Source organism: Struthio camelus, chromosome 1, assembly GCF_040807025.1.
Source record: "Struthio camelus isolate bStrCam1 chromosome 1, bStrCam1.hap1, whole genome shotgun sequence".
Classification (NCBI taxonomy): Eukaryota; Metazoa; Chordata; class Aves; order Struthioniformes; family Struthionidae; genus Struthio; species Struthio camelus.
In genome coordinates, this window is record NC_090942.1 from 93,583,980 (window position 1) to 93,602,670 (window position 18,691).

At 38.9% G+C, this 18,691-nt stretch overlaps 1 protein-coding gene across 1 annotated transcript in view; it reads right to left on the reverse strand.

The window, feature by feature from the left end:
• Nucleotides 1-18,691, reverse strand: part of SLC22A15 (solute carrier family 22 member 15) — a 36,903-nt gene that overhangs the window by 11,279 nt on the left and 6,933 nt on the right. Inside the window, exons 2-8 of the mRNA XM_068958379.1 lie at nucleotides 9,936-10,148; nucleotides 7,136-7,268; nucleotides 5,926-6,090; nucleotides 4,708-4,837; nucleotides 2,698-2,913; nucleotides 1,213-1,353; nucleotides 286-371 (exon numbers count right to left, since the gene is read on the reverse strand). Coding sequence (XP_068814480.1) covers nucleotides 286-371; nucleotides 1,213-1,353; nucleotides 2,698-2,913; nucleotides 4,708-4,837; nucleotides 5,926-6,090; nucleotides 7,136-7,268; nucleotides 9,936-10,148 — 1,084 coding nt within the window. The remainder of the gene's footprint in view (nucleotides 1-285; nucleotides 372-1,212; nucleotides 1,354-2,697; nucleotides 2,914-4,707; nucleotides 4,838-5,925; nucleotides 6,091-7,135; nucleotides 7,269-9,935; nucleotides 10,149-18,691) is intronic.

The following is an 18,691-nucleotide window of genomic DNA, read 5'->3' on the forward strand; positions in this document are numbered from 1 at the left end:
AACATCACTCTTTGGGATTAAGTCAGAAAGAAAAGGAGTGACTGCTTTGATCAAACTATAGGAAAGAATCCAAAGACAAGAGCACATGTCGAAAGCTTTTCAACAGCTTTCTGTAAGGTTTTAGGAAGGCTGCTTATTCTTTCTACGTCTTAGCTTATCTGCCTTCAAAACGGAACCGCTCATGTGCCATAAGCCAACCAACAAACTCTCAGGCTATAGGATGATACGTTTACAACTTCTTACCAAGTGCCAACTTCTTACCAAGTAACAAAAGGAAACATTTACCTTTCTTTTCAGGAAGAAACATGACAATAAGACAAGCCAGTCCTCCCAGGAACAGAAATGCACTCAAAGTTCGCTTTCGACCAAACCTGATGAGCAAAAAAGGATAACAAATACCTGAAAGTTTTATTCTACATTGAATCTGCAGATTGCAGAGCAACAGGCACTCAAAAGACATATAGTCTTGTTATTTGCAGTTGGAAAGTGCCAAATGCCATCTCCCACAAACGCTTCCTTTCTCCCACAATTTTTAAAATAAACTTCTATTCCTCTCTTCATAAAATCAGCACTATGAAAGGTTCATGCAGTGGCTGACAATTCCTAGAATTTTGGTTTGCTTTCCACTGTCTGTGCACGTGTGTAAAACTGATCAGGGAACATGTAGAGAAGAGACTGGGAAGTGAATTTTATTAAAATAAGACAAGAGTTCCACGGCTCAAGAAAAGGCTAAATATCTGAGAAAACAGTTCTGCTCACCTACCAGAGCACATAGCAGCTATTACAGGATATCACACAGCAGTTCCAGTTGAGTTTAGCTGCAATAGCTTTGACTTAACAATGAGACTAGGGATTACAAGACAGAGGTGGGAAGAATGCCATCTTGTGTTAGCATGGAGGCAGCACGGCTACATGCAACTCATTCAGGAGAATGAGCCTCATCTTTGAGCCAAAATTAGACAATTAGCTAATGATAAATGAACTATTTAGAACAAGATAAACTGTTATTATTTGATATAAGGATCCGTAACTGGCACTTTCACATAAAATGTATTTCCCCAGGAGGGCATAACGAACTAGTAACACTAAAGCAGGAAGCCCCAAACAATGGACATAAGCTAGGAGATGCAATACGCAGGAAACCTATCTTGGGGGAAAAATGGGAGCAAAAGAAAACTCATTCTGAAAGGGTTAATGAAATTGTATACTTACCATTTTTGGTTAATCAAGTAAATACAGATTGGGTATGCTGGGATTTCTATCAACCCTGAAAGGGCTAAATTGGCATAAATACTTCCACCTAAGTCACCCGCATTAAGGGTAAGACCATAGTAAACCAAGCTGCACACAAACCTGTAAGAGATGGGAAAAAAAGAAGTAAAGCCAGAGCAGCAGCTTTGCCTGCCAAATTAGGGCACTGGTCTGGAACAATACAGTTTAAACTATATTTAGTATTTCAGAAGATGAGTCTAAAAAAGTTTCTACACACGCGTGCAATGCTTTCCATGGAAAGAAACCATTTGTCTCTACATAGAGCCAATTCCTGACTTCTTACTCAGTTAAACCTAAGATTACACTTAAGATGTATGTACATAAACCAAAATGAAGTTATAATATGATCATGAGTACATGGTTTGACTTGAGAAATTCCATCTTTGTCATTTGTTTTACTGGGTTTCACTTTTGCCCATTTTCGTCCAACTGTGCGTAACGCCTTTTTCAAATATGTTAGATGACTTCTGCCTTCCTTTAACTTCTATACTCCGGCCCAGTTTTTATTAATTCTCCAACTCTGATTTTCATTTCTTTTGTTACTCTGACCGGCTGTCTATTCTAAACAGAGAAGCAAGAAACAGGTCACTAATTCATTCTGCGGTAAATCAGCAAGCTGATCCTTGAATTCTTATTTAAGGAATAATAAAAATCATCTGTTCTGCACTAAGCATTTGCAACAACAACAGAAATGTAGCTCTATGTTGTCTCTTGACAAAATAATTCCCTTTCTTTTTTTCTTTATGAATACCTCTTTCCCAAATATAAGGGTTAAAAAAGCAACTATATGAACAGCACTGTCAGAGAACTTGCAGTTCATGTTATCCATTAGGCTTATTTCAAAATGGCAGCAAAAGAGCTCGGGGTTAGCAGAGTTACCCTAAACAAAGCGGACGCTTTTGGAGAGTTATATTTTTGATAATGAGTTTAGGTAGCATTATGCAGCCCTCCTGCATACTATGGCAACACTTGGTAGCACTTTCCTTTAAAAAAAGGTACAGGTTCATTAGATGATGTAAGCCACCCACCTGCTAATGTGCTCCTTACATACATAATTGAATGAGAAATCCAGGTGACTGAAAGCATTAACGCATAACTTTGGGCCAAAGACCAGGACAGCATGACTAATCTCAGCAGCCTTTGAGGGTCACAGAAGAAGAGGCAGTTCTCAACTATTTTGAAGCTTGAAAAAGCATGGCAGAAATACAAAGATAAAGTACCTCAGGACTATATTGTAAAAATGCCTTCAGGTTAGAAATGCACTAAGGAATGGTTATAAAACAAAGATTCTTTTTATGCACAGCGTCCCTAATAAAGATTGAGATTGTAAGGATGACATGCAGGATGAGCTGATTCTCAGCAACACTCTCAAAGACTTTAAGAAGCAAAAGTATCACAACTGGGCCTACAAAGTATTTCAAGTACCAGATGAACATCATGATCAAAGTGCGTCCCAAGAGAATCCTGTATCGAAACAGGTCCAAGAAACTGCCGGCTTCTCTGGGGCTCCTCTCTGCTGGAAGTTTTAATGAAAAAGTGCACTTCTGCTTGCGGTTCCTCTTCGCAATGAGGTAGAGGGCATCTTCCGCTTCACTCAGTCGACCTTGTGAATATAGCCAGCGGGGAGACTCTGGAATGAATCTGAAACACACACACGCACACACTGCAGAGAGCTTCAGGGCCCTTCTCTTCTTCAAGGCTGGACTTGCATATGGAAATAAGGCTGAAATGTGTTTCAGTATAATAGTATTTTTTAAACAGCACTTCAGGTATAGGACTCACTTATTAAAATACAGACAAAGCGTGCTGCAAGGAGAGAGAGGGAATGTAAGCCTTCAATTTCTTGGTATCTAAGTTTTTATATAAATTATTTATTTAGCTAGATATTGCAATACCACAAATTACAACACTATTAGGACTCTGTCTTAAGGGAATTCTAAATACTAATTCTAAACACTAATACAAAAACATCCTGTGGTTACTTTTAGTAACATCAGCAACAACAAGACAACTAGCTGTCTTATCTTCCTCACCTTCCAATACTGTCCTGAGTTCCCTCCCACAGACAGCAAGGCAGCAGCTGCACAAACGCCACGCTCTTGTTCCCATGTGCAAAGTTCACTCGATAGGTCTATACCTCCAACACTGCCTATAAAACAAATCTTTCTCTATTTTTTTAGATTCCCAGAACCAACTTAAACTTCAGCCTTTTGCCAGAAGCTAAGATTTTTGTCTCTGCCCAGAAGTGGCATTCTTCCCCTAAAGAAAAGTGATTCTGTGCTTTTAGAAAAAAAAAAAGGTTTAGAAAGGAACATCTTTTCTTCCCTATGACAGGAAAAAAAAATTAAAAAAAGATATCAGTAATATTTTCTCCACAAAGTAACTTTTAAGTCATGTGGAGAGGGAGGGCAGTGTGAAATCTGAAATCAAAAATCCTTATTTACAGTAAGATGGGCCTCTGAGCACAGCTTTGAAGTCCTGAGCATAAAGCATCTCAAACAAAAATTTACATATCATGATCTGAAAGTTTAGGGTCTTTTTAAAGAGTGGGTTTTTTTTTCTATCCCCAAACACTACTGTTTCAAGTTCTGAAATTTCAGAAACGTCAAGTCTGCTTTCACCAAGTTCTAAGATCTCCCTGGCAAATACCAGTCTTGATGCTTCATTTGAAAGGGTATGTTGATTTTTTAAACAAAGAACTCCGTTCAGAAAGTTACTGAAGTTAAATAGATGTTGGAAGGAAAAAAGCCTTAAGCTTAAACACTGACTAAAATTCCTTTCTTCTCTCAATTACTCAGTTTTTGCTGTCAGAAGGTTTTATCTGGAAGCCTATGAGAAAGGAAGAACACATCACATGGCTTTCAGTGCTGAAGCCCACAAACACAAAAACCCCATTATCTACATAAAGAAACCTTCTTCCTATTCTTTCCTAATCATCAAATTTGGAAAATAAAAGAAAGTAAAGGAAGCTGCCCATTTTTCCTTTTGCATGTCACCTTTAAGACTGTATGCGTAACTTTGATGCCGTTCTGTCTGTGTAAGTAAACAAGAAGTTACTAGAGAAACATCATGTTACCACACAATCACAGAAATGCTTCTGTATCATTCGACATGCATCTGTAATGTGCTGTTGCAGATATATACTAGACAACAGTTTGGAGCATTTACACAGGCCACCTGAAGATTAGGTGGTTCTTCTACATCACGCTGCAGATCGTTCTACAGTAATAACGTACATACAACAGAACATATACTTACGTTTTCAAATACCACAGCACTGCTATTTAAAGAAAGCACAGAAAGTGTGGTGGAAGCTAAAAGAAATACTTTAGTTACACCACTACATATCATCCTAGAAAAACTCCTTGACCTAGTTGCATTTTCTCTCATTTTTGAGATCTTTCTTAAGGAAGTCCAGTTTCAAAAATAACTTACAGAGAGAGGAGAAAGACTACTGTTCCTTCCAGGTTAACCACAACAGCCAGAGTCCTCCAGGAACGAATGAAGTACCCTAACAAAGCATACTGGGCAATTCCCACAGCAAAGAACAAGCCACCAATGGATCCTAATACATGATGGAAAAAAACAAACAAAACCCCAAAAAACCATTATCATCCCTTTAAGTAACATTGCTAACTCTCAACAGACAGGATCAGACAGAAACTAATATTTCATTAAGAAAAATCCACTCAGTGATAGAGGAAAAAAAATAGCTATCAGACCAAAGACCATTCTGTTCTTCACTTGTATGAGGCAAAAGTATTGCCTTTAATTGAAAGACAAATTACAAGATCAAGACAAGTCCAAAAAACAGCCTTCTACATCCTCCTCATTCAACAGAGCCCTATAAACAGTTAGGTCTTTTAATTCTAAACACAGGTATGTTTCACCTTTCTATGCAATAAATACTAGGCATCATTGGAAAACTGGTGTTTTTAGGAACATATAACATTTATTTGTAACTCTAATGATTTGTAAGATAGCACGTCTTGGCACTTGTTAAGAACTGAATATGTCAAGCCCCGGAACAGTAATGGTACAACTTACATGCATCCTATCTGAAGGACAGCTTCAACACTACCAACCAGGACAGCTAAGGGTGTCTATATCCTTTCATTCCAAGTTGTAAGGTTGATTATCTCATGGGATTTTTTTTATTTTTTGAACATATAAAAAAAGTTGCCTCATGATCTTTGAGGTGGCAAGAATGTGGAAAAAAGATCCACAATACTTTTACAAATATAAGTCTTTTGATTTCTTTTGAGAACAGCCAGGAAATGAAAAATTTGATATTTCGCATTCAAACACTGTCTAGGCTCTGTTTTGCAGAGTCCCAAATTCTGATGGATAGAGCTCAACTACCATGAACCACTGATGGGTATTTAGCTGTGTAACATGCGCAGTGGATTTGCTTCAACTGAAGTACATTTGTCAATTTGAGTGATGCAGAAATCTGAAGGCCCTCAAGTCATTTGCTGTGCTTGTCTAAGGTTCACATTAAACAAAACAGGGCTCAAAGACTGTGGTCACGCATGTGCTCCGGGGAGCAGAGTTAAATTTGCAAATGTTATGTTAGCTTTGGTGTGTCTCAAGTGGTGTGTACAACAGACATCTATAAATTCTGGCAATAAAAACACTGTCACTCAAACTTACCTGCTAATGCCCAGTAGGCAGTACCTACACACTCATTCAGTAGAACAAAGGCCACCAGTGACATCCCACCGTTCATCACCCCTACCAAGAAGCGAGAGATGGCAAAGAATTCATAGGAGGGTGAGAATCCATTTGCAATAGCAAACAGGATGTCAAGGGCAAAACCTGGAAAACAAGGCAAAAGGTTTCAGTTCAGAAGAGTATCTGAAGAAAAACAGAAGCATTCATCAGTGTATTTACTTGCTGTTCACTGACATCTGCCCTAAGTAAACACATTCAACACCTACAAAACGCCGCTACTTACGTTTCTGTCCAAACCTTCGGCAAGTACCCCAAGGCTACGCCATAAAAGTGGGGAACACAAAATGGCACATGGTTGCTGGTACATGATTCACAGGCCTAAACCCCCAGATTCATTTCATGGCAGATTTTTTCACATCCTCAAAACTACTGCATGGCTTCAGTTGAGAAGGTTTGATGTTTATCCCCATACAGAAGCCACAGACTAAACATATGACTTAACATTTCCCCTCATTCTTGGGAAGCAGCCCATCCAAACTACAAAAAAGAGATGCTGTCTTTATCTAAAGGGATAGTACATACGGCATTTGCACTGCACATAGGCCCACCTTTATCTGCTCTGAATGAATGAGTTTTGTTTTTTTTTAAAAAGGTTATCTGCTTATTTTTTATTTTCACATGCTCATCCACTGAGTAACAAGTCAACTTTACAAATACGTACACAAAACATGAAGCTCCAGAAAATGTTACGTCCGAAGATACCAATAAAGCTTATGACCTTTAAAACAGATTGAGGCTCCCAAATCACGCAGACAGGAATAAAAGGTACAACAGACAACAAGTCATACTTGTAAGAACATTGCTAATAAGTTAGTAGAAATATTATCTCCAGTTTGCAGAGATCCCATGGGCATGAAAACCATCAAATGAACTCAACTTTAAGGTTTAAGACCTTATGGTACAATTCCTAAATCCAGAACATCTCCCAGACATTCAGATGAATTGAAATGGCCAAATATTAATTATTTGCCTTTATGTTCCTCAAGTATACTGGAAAAACAACCAAATAAATCACAGCAGATGATTCAGTGCTACGTCTGAAGCTCTCTACAGAAACTGGGCTCTTGCCACTGATCTTCGGAGACAAGAAACCAACGTTTTATTCACTTTGTTAGGCGGTGTTGCTTACCTGTGAGATACACTTTCTTCCTTCCAAAGCGATCCGAGAGCTGGCCAAAGGAGATTACTCCAACAAATACACCACTGAAGAAGAAAGAACTGGCAGCACTGACTTTGTATGATGTGTTGCCAATTAAAAACCACTGTATGGAGAAATAAAAGGAGCATTAATCAAAGACCTAGAGGTTCACAAAGAGCTAATACTTGGAAGGGCCTGACATACTTTAAAGAATATCAAACTTTGCCTAAATCTCCTAAGCATTACACTTGGTCAATAATATAACAGTCACTGAAACAACTGCTATCTTTCAGGCTCACTGTGGGTATTACCCAATTGCACAATTCCTCCAGATCATCTACAACCTTTGCTTCTGAATTCAAGGATAGATTCCTCACGGAAAGCTGTTATTTTTTAGTGACACCCAATATTTCTTCCTGTGCAAGCGAGCGGATGATTATATCACTTTCCCTGCAACAACATCCTGTAATGTCCTCCTCATAATCTTCTCCTCCCCACATCAAAACCTCATTAGATATCCTTTCTACAAAAACTCATATGCTTTCAAAACTCAGTAATAAACTATCTCACCATGAGAAGCATAGCCATGTGACTAAACCTGACTGAGATTAGAGAGCTAACAAAATCAAATCCTTCAGAAGCACCAAGAAAACAACCTGCCTAACCGCATATATGCTTCCTTTTGAATTGCCTCTTAAATGGTGAGGTGTTTACTGATATGGTGAATAATGTGGCCATAAAGCGTCAAGAATCTGACAAAATTCACGTCCAAAACTAATCATGTGACCAAAAAGATCAGTTTTTGAATCCTCCCTAGATTTAAAAAACAATTCTACGAAAAAATATTTCTACAATAATAGGATATCATGAGAATAATTTTATCTTGAAACAACACGGTCAGTTTATTTTATAATAGCTACATGAATCATGCCCTAATTTTTGGTATAAATGTTAAAGAAGGCTGTCAACATTGCAACTCAGTGATGTTAGATACTTTCTGCACTATTCAGAGAGCAAGGGATAAATTTGTTTATGGTAAAGCAGAATTTATCCCGTGAGTTTTTCAACAGCTAGAGGCTATTTAAAGGGCTCAAGGCTTTTCTCGTGTACATAAAGCATGTTGCACAAATTCAGAAGGGCTCATGAGTCGAGCATTATTACATCAGATTATTTCTCAGAGTAAGTTTCCAATGGTCACATTATTAGTAATTGATGGTACAAGACAAGCTTTAAAAATATGCTCCTCTAATGCAGGAAGAAAACCTTCCCTACAAATCAGTCATGAAATAAGATGTTGATCAGATACTCCAAAAAAAAAAAAAAACCAGATTGTTTTTAAACAGATACACTAAAATGTTTGTAATTAGCAACATAACATCTTCCAAATGTACAACACACTCAACTAGCGAATTCTGAATAAAGCATATGTTAACAGCGTGATACAGGAAAGGCAACAGGATTTTACAGACATGGGCCTTTACTGAAAAGTGTAGATTTTACTTTGAAGTGCCGTAAAATACAAGATGCTCAAGATGAAGACTTAAGATCTTTTTAAAAAATTAAAATTAAATTTTGTTCTTTACTTCTGTTTCATATCTATGCAACTAAAGCACATAAGAAATTTTTCAAAATTTATGTCCTAAAACACTGCTAGGCTCCATAAACATATTGGAATTTGCTAAGTTTGAGAGAATAAGATTCTTGGAGGAAAAAAAAAAAAGCAAAATAAACACCCTCAAACCCAGAGAAGATTTTAAAACCTTACTGACAATTAGTTTTAAATTATGCTTAAAAAAATCATTAGGCTTTTAAATTCGATGTGGGTGTAAGTATTTACACTCACTTTGTTACCAGAAATAAGAATCAGTGTCTCTTGTACACAGCTGTTGGTTCTATTCCAAAACTGGCAGTTTTTATTACTGTGCTCATAACTAATAAAGTTTGAGTACTTTACAGGACTAGTTCAAATAGCAGTAATTCCTATGGACAATAACCATCAATTTTCAAATGGTAGTACGCTTGTCTTAACTGCATAGCTCTAATCCAGGTCTTATAACATATGCACTCAGATAACGCTCTTACACAGGACAATTCAACATTAAAAGATTCTGAAGGCCCCAAGAAGGGCAGGTGTTGCACATATCACAGGGCAGAAGCTAAAATCATTTCCCTACAAACTGTGGCTAGACCTCAAAAAAGGACACCTACAAAACACAGAGGCTGCACTTACAAAAGATAAAGCTTGCTCTGGGATAGGATGGAGGTGGTTAATTTGTTTATCCAACTCCCCACTCCCGTGCTGCTCCCCATATCCGGAGTTGCAAAGAAACTGCCAAAGCCACTTCGTCTCTGCTTCCTCCCCTGCTTGCCAACTGCATGATGGATGCACTGTATGCATCTGACCTTAAGAGAATGGCAAAAGGTGGCCAGAAAGAGCTCAGGCTCCATATAGGATTTTGAACACATTAATATAACGTCGTAATTCCAGCACGGTTCTGGAACCAGGCTACAGCATTCAATTTGCAACTCCCACATGGAAAAGGTGGGAAGTTTCAGAGAAGAACCACATGGCCAAGATCTACACAGCAAAACAAAGCTAGCTCTTTGTTGCCAGTAAGAATATGAATGAATTTTACCAGTTCTCTACTTGGACTACAGCACCTGTTTCATTTGCTAACCAAAACATGTATTGATATGGAAGAAAGAAGTGGTAGCCCCTCTGCCCCTCTGCACCTCACCCCATGAGATTTATTATTCACACATGATGTAGTGAATCATGTATCACTCTTACCTCAGAGGCTATTGATGTGAAGCTGCTGCTGAAGTGTACATGCTTATGAACCTCGCTGCCATTGGCAGTCAGGAGCCATTCCCCAAAGGCTCTCTGCTCACTCGCTGACTGGTTGCTATGGCTCTGATTAGCCGAGAGCTCTTCGAGATCCCAGTGGTAGGGAGGAGTTGCCCCCACCAGCGCGATGAGGATGGCTTCAGTGGCCACGTAGAGCTGGAATGAAACACACACGAACCTCAAAGATGCTGAGCATACATCCAAGCAAACAGTGCTTCCTCTACCGTCAGACCAAATCAGTATTAAGAAAGAATCCTATTTTATATTCTCCTTTTACTACTACAAGATGCTCTGTCTATTCCCCATCTATCAAATATCACGTAGCAAAGAATCACAACTTCAGCCCAGTGGTTGTTACATTTTTTTAAGGCATGGATCATTTGAGAGAAAGGAACTCTCTCCCTCCTGACATCCTTCTCATAATCAGAGACCCCAACTCCCACCCATGACAGGTGCAGTGCCTGGATGCATGGAAAGTTGTAATAGTATAAATGTACCAGCACTGTACCAGTACTATACTTTAATACAAGTATATTACTGTCCAGCTACAACCTCTCCCTCCACCCAGGTTGCTCATTACTCTTATTTAGTATTTGAAACAGATCATCTCCTCAGTGTTTCCTATCTAATCTTTCCCAGTTTCACTAAGATTAACTCTTTCTCATTTGTTATCTTCTGTGAACCTGTTTTACTCTAAAACAAAACAAAAAAACACGCATATGTGAATGTGCATATATACACACAATGTATATACAGTGATTAACAGCCGTTTTTTTTTTTTTTAGGAAAAAAAAAAAATCCAGGCATTTCTAATCTGGTCTACAGCAAGGTCATTACTGCTTGCTCAGAACATTCACAGGCCACTGCTCTTTTAACAGTCTAGAGTGTTATACCTCCATCTTAAATCCCATAGTTTTAGACTTTTAACAATAGAAGTCCCATGAGTTCTGCAACAGAAAACCAATGATTAAAGTCTTCTGAGACGGAAAATAAGTTGCTGGTGGCAATACAGAAACACCCATTCTCCAGACAAAACCACCTCTTGTCTCAGGCCCTCACTGAGAGGCAGTAACTCTGCTCAATAGCTCCCGAGAAAAAAGGACCCTGTTGCTTCGTGGGCTGACTACTTCCTCCACAATAAAACCTTTGCCATGCCACTTTGTTCCCCAAGCCACACTCCAGCCACCTCCTTCTGGATACATCCCTCCCTCTGCTCGCCACATCTCTTTTGCTTCTTCTCGAGAAGAACGTGTATTCTCTCGAAAGGCTGCCACATAATAGATAATTCTTCAGAGTTTGGAGAATGTAAAGAGGGACTACCAAAAAAAAAAAAAAAAAAAAAAAGCTGAGACTCTGAGACTCCGGAGTTCTGCTGTAAGCAAAACTAAGTACTCCTGTTCTGTATAACAGCTGAGAAGTCAGTTACACCCAGGTCTAAAAGAGTATTATTACTAAGTTAACATACGGGCACTTGAGTTAATGCACAAAGGCATTTTCTGTCCCTCAGCTCCTTTATGTACTCTACATGATAAGCTCCTATTGCAGTGGCAGAAGGTAAATAAGTATTTCAGAAGTTTATTCTCTTTCCAACTTTTTAATATGAAGTTATTGAAATTCAAAAGGGACTTGGAAGAAGAAACACAGATCTGTTATTTATATTATTGTTTAAGGTGCAGAACAACTTTTAAAATAGATAAAAACGTAAAGTAAAAGACTTTACCTGGGAACAAAGGCTATGACTAAGATTACATGGAGAAGGAGGAGCGAAATGCAGAGTGAGCATGTTGCTAGGGATGTGTGGATGTGACAGCCTCAAGAACACAGGAACACTTTAAAATCAGTGAGAAATGAGAATTGCAGGTCATGATCTGCAGTGCATCCCTGTGCTCTGACTAGCTCAGACAATTTTGTGTCAGGACTAAGTGATAACACCCTTGTTCTATCTTGTGAAACAACAAATAGTTTTGAACTAGTTCAGGAAATGAAATTTTCAAGACATTTGGTTAGAGAAAACAAAGAGTAACACTTACTTTTCCATTTCTGCTCTAAGTGAAACCCACCCCAGCTACAAAAGACTCCATCCAAAAGCAAGCAATTGCAGGCACACAAAGAAACGCTACCAATATTTTTTTAATAAAAAAATTCAGCCTCAAGCTTCCTAGTGGCTGCAGCAAGCAAGGAGAGAACAATAATCAAAACACCTCCAACTGAGCTGTTGAACTGGAAAAATGTATGAAGATGGAGACACATTTTGATGTCATCAAATAGTATCCTTCTATATTCAAGCTCACTGGAGTCATTATTGTCACAAGACTGCTTTTACCATCTGCCTTGGGTTCTTGGATGTGATAAACCCTTTTCATTTCATTGCAATACAAATAAATAAATATTATGTAAAAAAAAAACCACACTCCCCCCCAAAACAAACAAACAAAGCCCCTGCCCACCATCCACCTAAAAAACCCACCTACACCCATACCTAACCTTATAAATCTGAATCCTGAAAGTATGGAATTAACATGAAAGCTGCACTTTTTCTTTACAATTCTGAAGACCAGAAACAGTTTCTAGGTTTCTAGAAGTGTTCTTAAAAACATAACCAAGTAAATACTAAACTTAAAAATTAATTCTGTGCGGTTTTTTTAAACATCCAAATAAAAGGGTCGAGATTTAATAAGTCTGAAGGATCCTCCCTTAAGAATTCTAAATGCTTGTGCTTAGCAATAATATAGTAGTATAGATAAGTGATCAGTAAAAAATGCTATCCAATCAGAACAGAAATATTATATAACAATGCTATGAGGTATAAAATAGTGACATTATATGTACAGTGGCAAAAACAAAGACTTTTTATTTTTCATTTGTTCTATAACCCATATAGTACAAGTCAAGTCAAATTCGTATGTCATTTAATGTATATTTTCTATTCATATAACATTCTAATTGGCTCTACGTGGATGTTAATGGCTCCCCAAAGAATTCCGTGCACTGATCTATATTAATCAAGATGAATGCCAAGCAGAGGGGGGAGAGGCAGCAACTCACATCCCTTCCCCCACCCCCTCTGCCCCAGTCACAGATGTAGCAAAGCTGAGAGCTCTGTTAGTTTGGTTTAAGTTTCTGCTGCTTGTTTCTGTTCTTTGTAGGTTAAAAGTTTTTATGGTCTGCCTATCTTACAAGTCTGTGGTGTGCAGAGATTTATTGAAAGGCAACATCTTAATAACTTGAAAGTTCTCACTCTCTTGGCTAAGCAAAGCAAATTTTAGTCATTTATAACTATTTCATTAACAGTTTTTGAAATTAACTTAAAAATTAACATTTTAAAATGAGAATTAACAGAAGTGCCTGGAATATCTTGACTAGCTTTCTCGGTGTTCATTTTCCTGACAGATGAGTTCCAAGAAAAACTGAGAATCCCTAATAAGATTAGTAATGGAAGAAGGGAAAAAAAAAATTTTCACTTACGTATAATGAAAATACATACTAAAAAGATCCTTTAAGAAACTTTTAGACCTAGCTTGTCCATCACGAAACACAGAAAAGAACAAAAGCACTTCTGGTACAAAGTGCTTTTACTCTTTTTAATCAGCTCATCAACAATTCACAACCAGCCTTGCCATTCTAGATAAATATTAGCTGAAGCACATACTGCTGAACAAAATAATGAGCATAGCACTAACATCTGACCTTCCAAGCACAGACGCATTACAACTGCACCTTGAGGAAAGACAGAAATTTAGAAAGAGCAATGAATGGCCTTGCTATGGTAGAAGTCTATGGTGAAGAGATGGTCACATTTTAGGACGAAAGTCATTTCTCCGGAGCCTGTGACAAGCAGCTGAAAAACTGAAGGCCTTCCTTATTTTTGAAAGACAGATGATCTCATCAGCACTGAGTTATTCCAGAAGGGTGATCTGCCTTTAAATCCATGTTTTTTGTTCCCCCCCTCGGATTAACTTTTTCATAGAAAGGCCTCAAAACATCTTCATGTTGAAAAGTTAGTATCTGCTGCTGACAATATGCTCTTCTATCAAAACGCCTTTCTCCTCTTGGCAGCACAGTAAGAGAGAACACTGTAAGACCGAAGGAAAAGCTATGTTGTAGTTACAAAGCAAACAAACACCATGAGTGGAAAACACAACGTGATCTCTTAGATGGTTTAGCAACACCCAAACCCACTCTGATAGGAAGTATTTCCATGAAGAACATTAACTGCTGTTGCTCACTACCTGTGCAATGAGAGAATAAGAACATAATTGTGAATATAGCCTGGAAACCAAGGATGTATGAAAAGAAAGCTGCTGTAACTAACCTGTCTGTAATAACGTGTAAGAACATTTAGTAATGTTTTTAAAGGGGACGTGCAAATCATGAAGATTCACAGCTGCTACAATTGCAACTTCTAACTTCTACTTCAGCTGCCGCAAACTTGGTTCAACTCTCTTAAATCTATGTGAGGAGACCTAAGATTCCACACATTTTGAAAGAGCTTAGAGTTTCTCTACAAAAACTGAGAAACCCTACTCAACTTGAAGTATTTTAATCTTAAAGCATAGGACTCCAGAATCCACAAAAAAGTCAAAGGTCTGTCCAAGTCCCTACATAGCTTTACTCTAGATATTCTTCAACATCTAGTTTGAAATCTACAAATAGCATAGCAAACCACAACTCAGAATCTCATTTCTTACTGGTTTGTGCCCAACATCCCCTTAGTTTCCCCTGCCTAACCTTCTCCTCTGTCCCAAACAAGTGTACCTCAACCCTAGTCTGTGCTCAGTACCACTGAGCAACAGCAGTTGCAGGGGTTTGCCACTCCTCTGGTTCAGATAGGCTAGTCAGCACACACGTGCTATTTAGCCTGTTGGCTGCTGCCACCAAACAGTATGTACACAAACCAGCTCTGTTTTACTTCCCATCAGCACAGGCACAAGTTTGGGTCTCTTTCTTAAGAATAAATAACTCTACCGTACAAGCTTTCTGCAGAGACTGCCCAAACAGTAACCAATTCCTGTGTATATAAATCTGTTTGACAGGCCTATGGGAACACTACATTATCTACACTACCTGTACTTCTGCATGCCTAATGAAGAAGAAACACGTCAGCGCTGGTGCTAGCATTGTAGGATGGATATCTAGGTTCTTACCTCATCAGCTCAAGTTGTTTTAAGAATCAGTTTGCAGTATACCCCCCCCCCCCCCCAAAAAAAAAAAAATTCACACTCCATTTTTGCCAATGTCACAGAATCACAGAATAGTTGAGGTTGGAACGGACCTCTGCAGATCATCTAGTCCAATCCTCTCGCTCAGACAGTGTTACCCAGGACACGTTACCCAGGACGCATTACCCAGACAGCTTTTGAATATCTCAAAGGAAGGAGACTCCACAACCTCTGTAGGCAACCTGTTCAGTGCTCTTTCACCATCACAGTGAAAAAGTTTTTCCTTATGTTCAAACGGAGCTTCCTGCATTTCAGTTTATGTCTGTTGCCTCTTATCCTATCACTGGGCACCACTGTGAAGAGTCTGGCCTTTCCTCATAGGAGAGATGCTCCAGTCCCTTCATCATGTCAGTAGCCCTTCTCTGGACTCGCTCCAGTACCTCCATATCCATCTTGTACTGGGGAGCCCAGAACTGGACACAGTACTCCAGGTGAGGCCTCCCCAGGGCTGAGTAGAGGGGAAGGATCACCTTCGTCGACCTGCTGGTAATGCTCTTCCTAATGCAGCCCAGGATACCATCGGCCTTCTTGGCTACAAGGGCACATGGCTGGCTTGTTGTCAACTTGCCGTCCACCAGGACTCCCAGGTCCTTCTCTGCAGAGCTGTTTTACAGCAGGTCAGCCCCTAGTCCGTACTGGTGCGTGGGGTTATTCCTCACCAGGTACAGGACTCTGCACTTCCCCCTATTGAACTTCATGAGGTTCCTCTCTGCCCAGTATGCAGAAGTGATCTTTACTGGCAGCATTTAGTAGAGTACTTCCAGCACTTTTATCACTACTACCATCCTAGAGATCCAATATTTCTAGGTAAATTGGTGTCATGTGAGGCTTCTCAATTACTGTTAACGAACACAAGACAGAGGGTATGTCAGAGCTTGCTTATATGTGGCAAGCAAAACAAAGGCTGGCATGGACATGACAACAAAGGGGGAGGGGAACAGAGTTCCACACTAGCCACAGTTGGTTCTGATGGTACAAACCAGTGTTTCTCACACAACACGATCAGGAGTGGACCTAACTCTGCATACGCAGACTTCATGAAACTGTGCCAATAGCACGAGCTTCTTCCCCATCACTCCCTTCTCCCAAGCACCACAACATACAAACAAGAAAATCTACTATCAAGCAGCAGGTTGCTAATGTTACCTGGCATGCTGTAGATACACAGATAACCGGTTAAAAAGTCAGCTGTCAGTCTTGTACCGAAGCAAAAATCTTCAAGACAATTATCAACAAGATTGATTCGGGGATGGAAGAAACAACTTACAGGATTGAGAAGAGCTCAGTAGGATTCTCACACTATGCTATACCAGCCCCTTGAATAAATCAACACCTAGGATGCTACCTACTACACAGCCATTAAAGGTGACCATAATGGCAGGTTTTTTTTCAAATTTACATAGGAAGTAGAGGGAACACACGATGCTAAAGAGACCTGGGATTTTCTAAGGAGAAGTAAACTGGAGAAGTAGGCCTTTGACACATTATAAGGAGAATACTGAAATTAACCTGAAAAAAAGGTCACAACCCTGCCCTACAAAGCATTAAATTCAGTGACAGAAATTAACAGGAGGTTTATTATATATTTAAACAGTCGACACAGCAGCTGACTGCATGCTAGTAGACTGAAAATGAGGCCAAAACAGCTTCCAGAACTGTTTAAGCCATTGTAACCAAAAGCACTTGCATTTTCAGAGCATGCTGGATTATTTGCAACAGCACTTAAAAAAGACAAACATATCTATCTAGCATGGGGTAAATATACAGCAGCTGGGAGGTCTGGGACAGGCACCTGCCACTGACCCTGGGGAAAGGAAATAAACTGAACCTTGCATAACAGAAATTGACAGAAATTGTGATATAAAGTATTATTTGTCTGCCCTTTTAAAAACAAAGGGCATAAAGAATACTTAAATGGCTTATTAAAATATCTGAATGCAATTTTCCAATTTTTTGCTGCCAAATGCTCACACAGCAATAAGTTAGAGAAGCAAACTGATAAATAAGAACCAAGAATCAAAGTTATGGAACGCTATAAACATTACAGCTGCTTGAACCTGAATATTCAAGAAAGTTAAATTGCAATAATGTGCAATCAAGTGCCAAGACTCTGCAGTTGAACACAGGGTATATAGCTTCATCAATACTATGGTGGAAGTGCCACTCTGCTGTTCTTATGTAAACAAGGATTTATAGGAAAGTAAAGCAAAAGTGTGCCAGATGTTCTTATTCCAGTTCATGAATAGACTACCAACCAACCCAGGGCTGAACTGTCTCAATGAAAGCATAGGATAACATGGTAAAGAAGCAGGAATTGCAGGCTGGTAGGTATCAGGCAGAGTTAAGTCCTGTGTTCACAAGGATGATCACTCTTAAGTCTGCATTTCATCTTTATCCCTCTTCTTCTCTGCATCTTCCAGTCTGCTTTAGCAATTAACGTGTCTGTGACTTGCAGCCAGCATCATATGAGATCAAAGTTCTCGCCTGTCTTAATATGCTGGTTTGGGACTCTGGCAAAGAACATTGGGAAGGCATCTAGATCTAAAAGATGGAGTTCTACTAAGGCTATGAGAAGAGAATATTTTTTGCTCGCTAGGACCTCCTCTCTACCAAATAACTGAAGTATTTAACCTTAAATAAAGATGCAGTAAAAGCATATACTGATCACTTCAGAACCTTCTGCTGTTTAAGATTCAGGCCAAAAGACATTGCTGACATTTCTATCAGCCACTTTCATTCATTTAAACATTTTAATGATCTAATTTTTTTTTTTAAGTCTCAGTTTTACTGCTATTTCAGACCAACATGATGTTCCAGAACAGAAAGGGCAACTTTTCTTGTTTGTGGTGGAGTCCCCTTTCTAAACCAGTGATTTTCAACCCGTAGTCCACCAGCCCCAGGAAGTCCTTGAAACACTTTTAAAAGTTCTGTAAAAAATAAGAAACATAAAACTGTTAGCAGTCTTAAATTTACTGCACAAGATTCTAACATCTTCAGTGAGAAGTCTGTAGGGGTCTGCAGATTGAAAGAGTTTTAAAAGCTCTGATCTCTTTTTTTTAAATCATAAGTAACTGAATAGTCCATCACAAATTGAAAGGTGCAGTAAGCTAGAAAAGTATTCGACTACACAAAACTTTGAGTTAAAAATAAACAATCACATGCAAGTTGGAAACAATTATTCTGAGTTAAACTACACATTGACCAGTTAAATCATCTGAGAGAAAAGGAAATTGGCATCTCTAGGATGGAGGGAATGTCAGTGATGAGAGCACTGATGACGTGGCTCACTAGTGGAAAAATACAGGTAAACTATTGCCTACAGATGACAGGAAGATTAGAGAGAGCGTGCACATACATGGGCGGGGAAGATGGAAAGGAAGATTGTGTCATAAAACAAATATTTTAAATCTTTAGTAACAAGTACGATTATGCCTGTTAACTCTCAGGCTTGTCTTCTGAAGGTGCTCAGAAAACAGACTG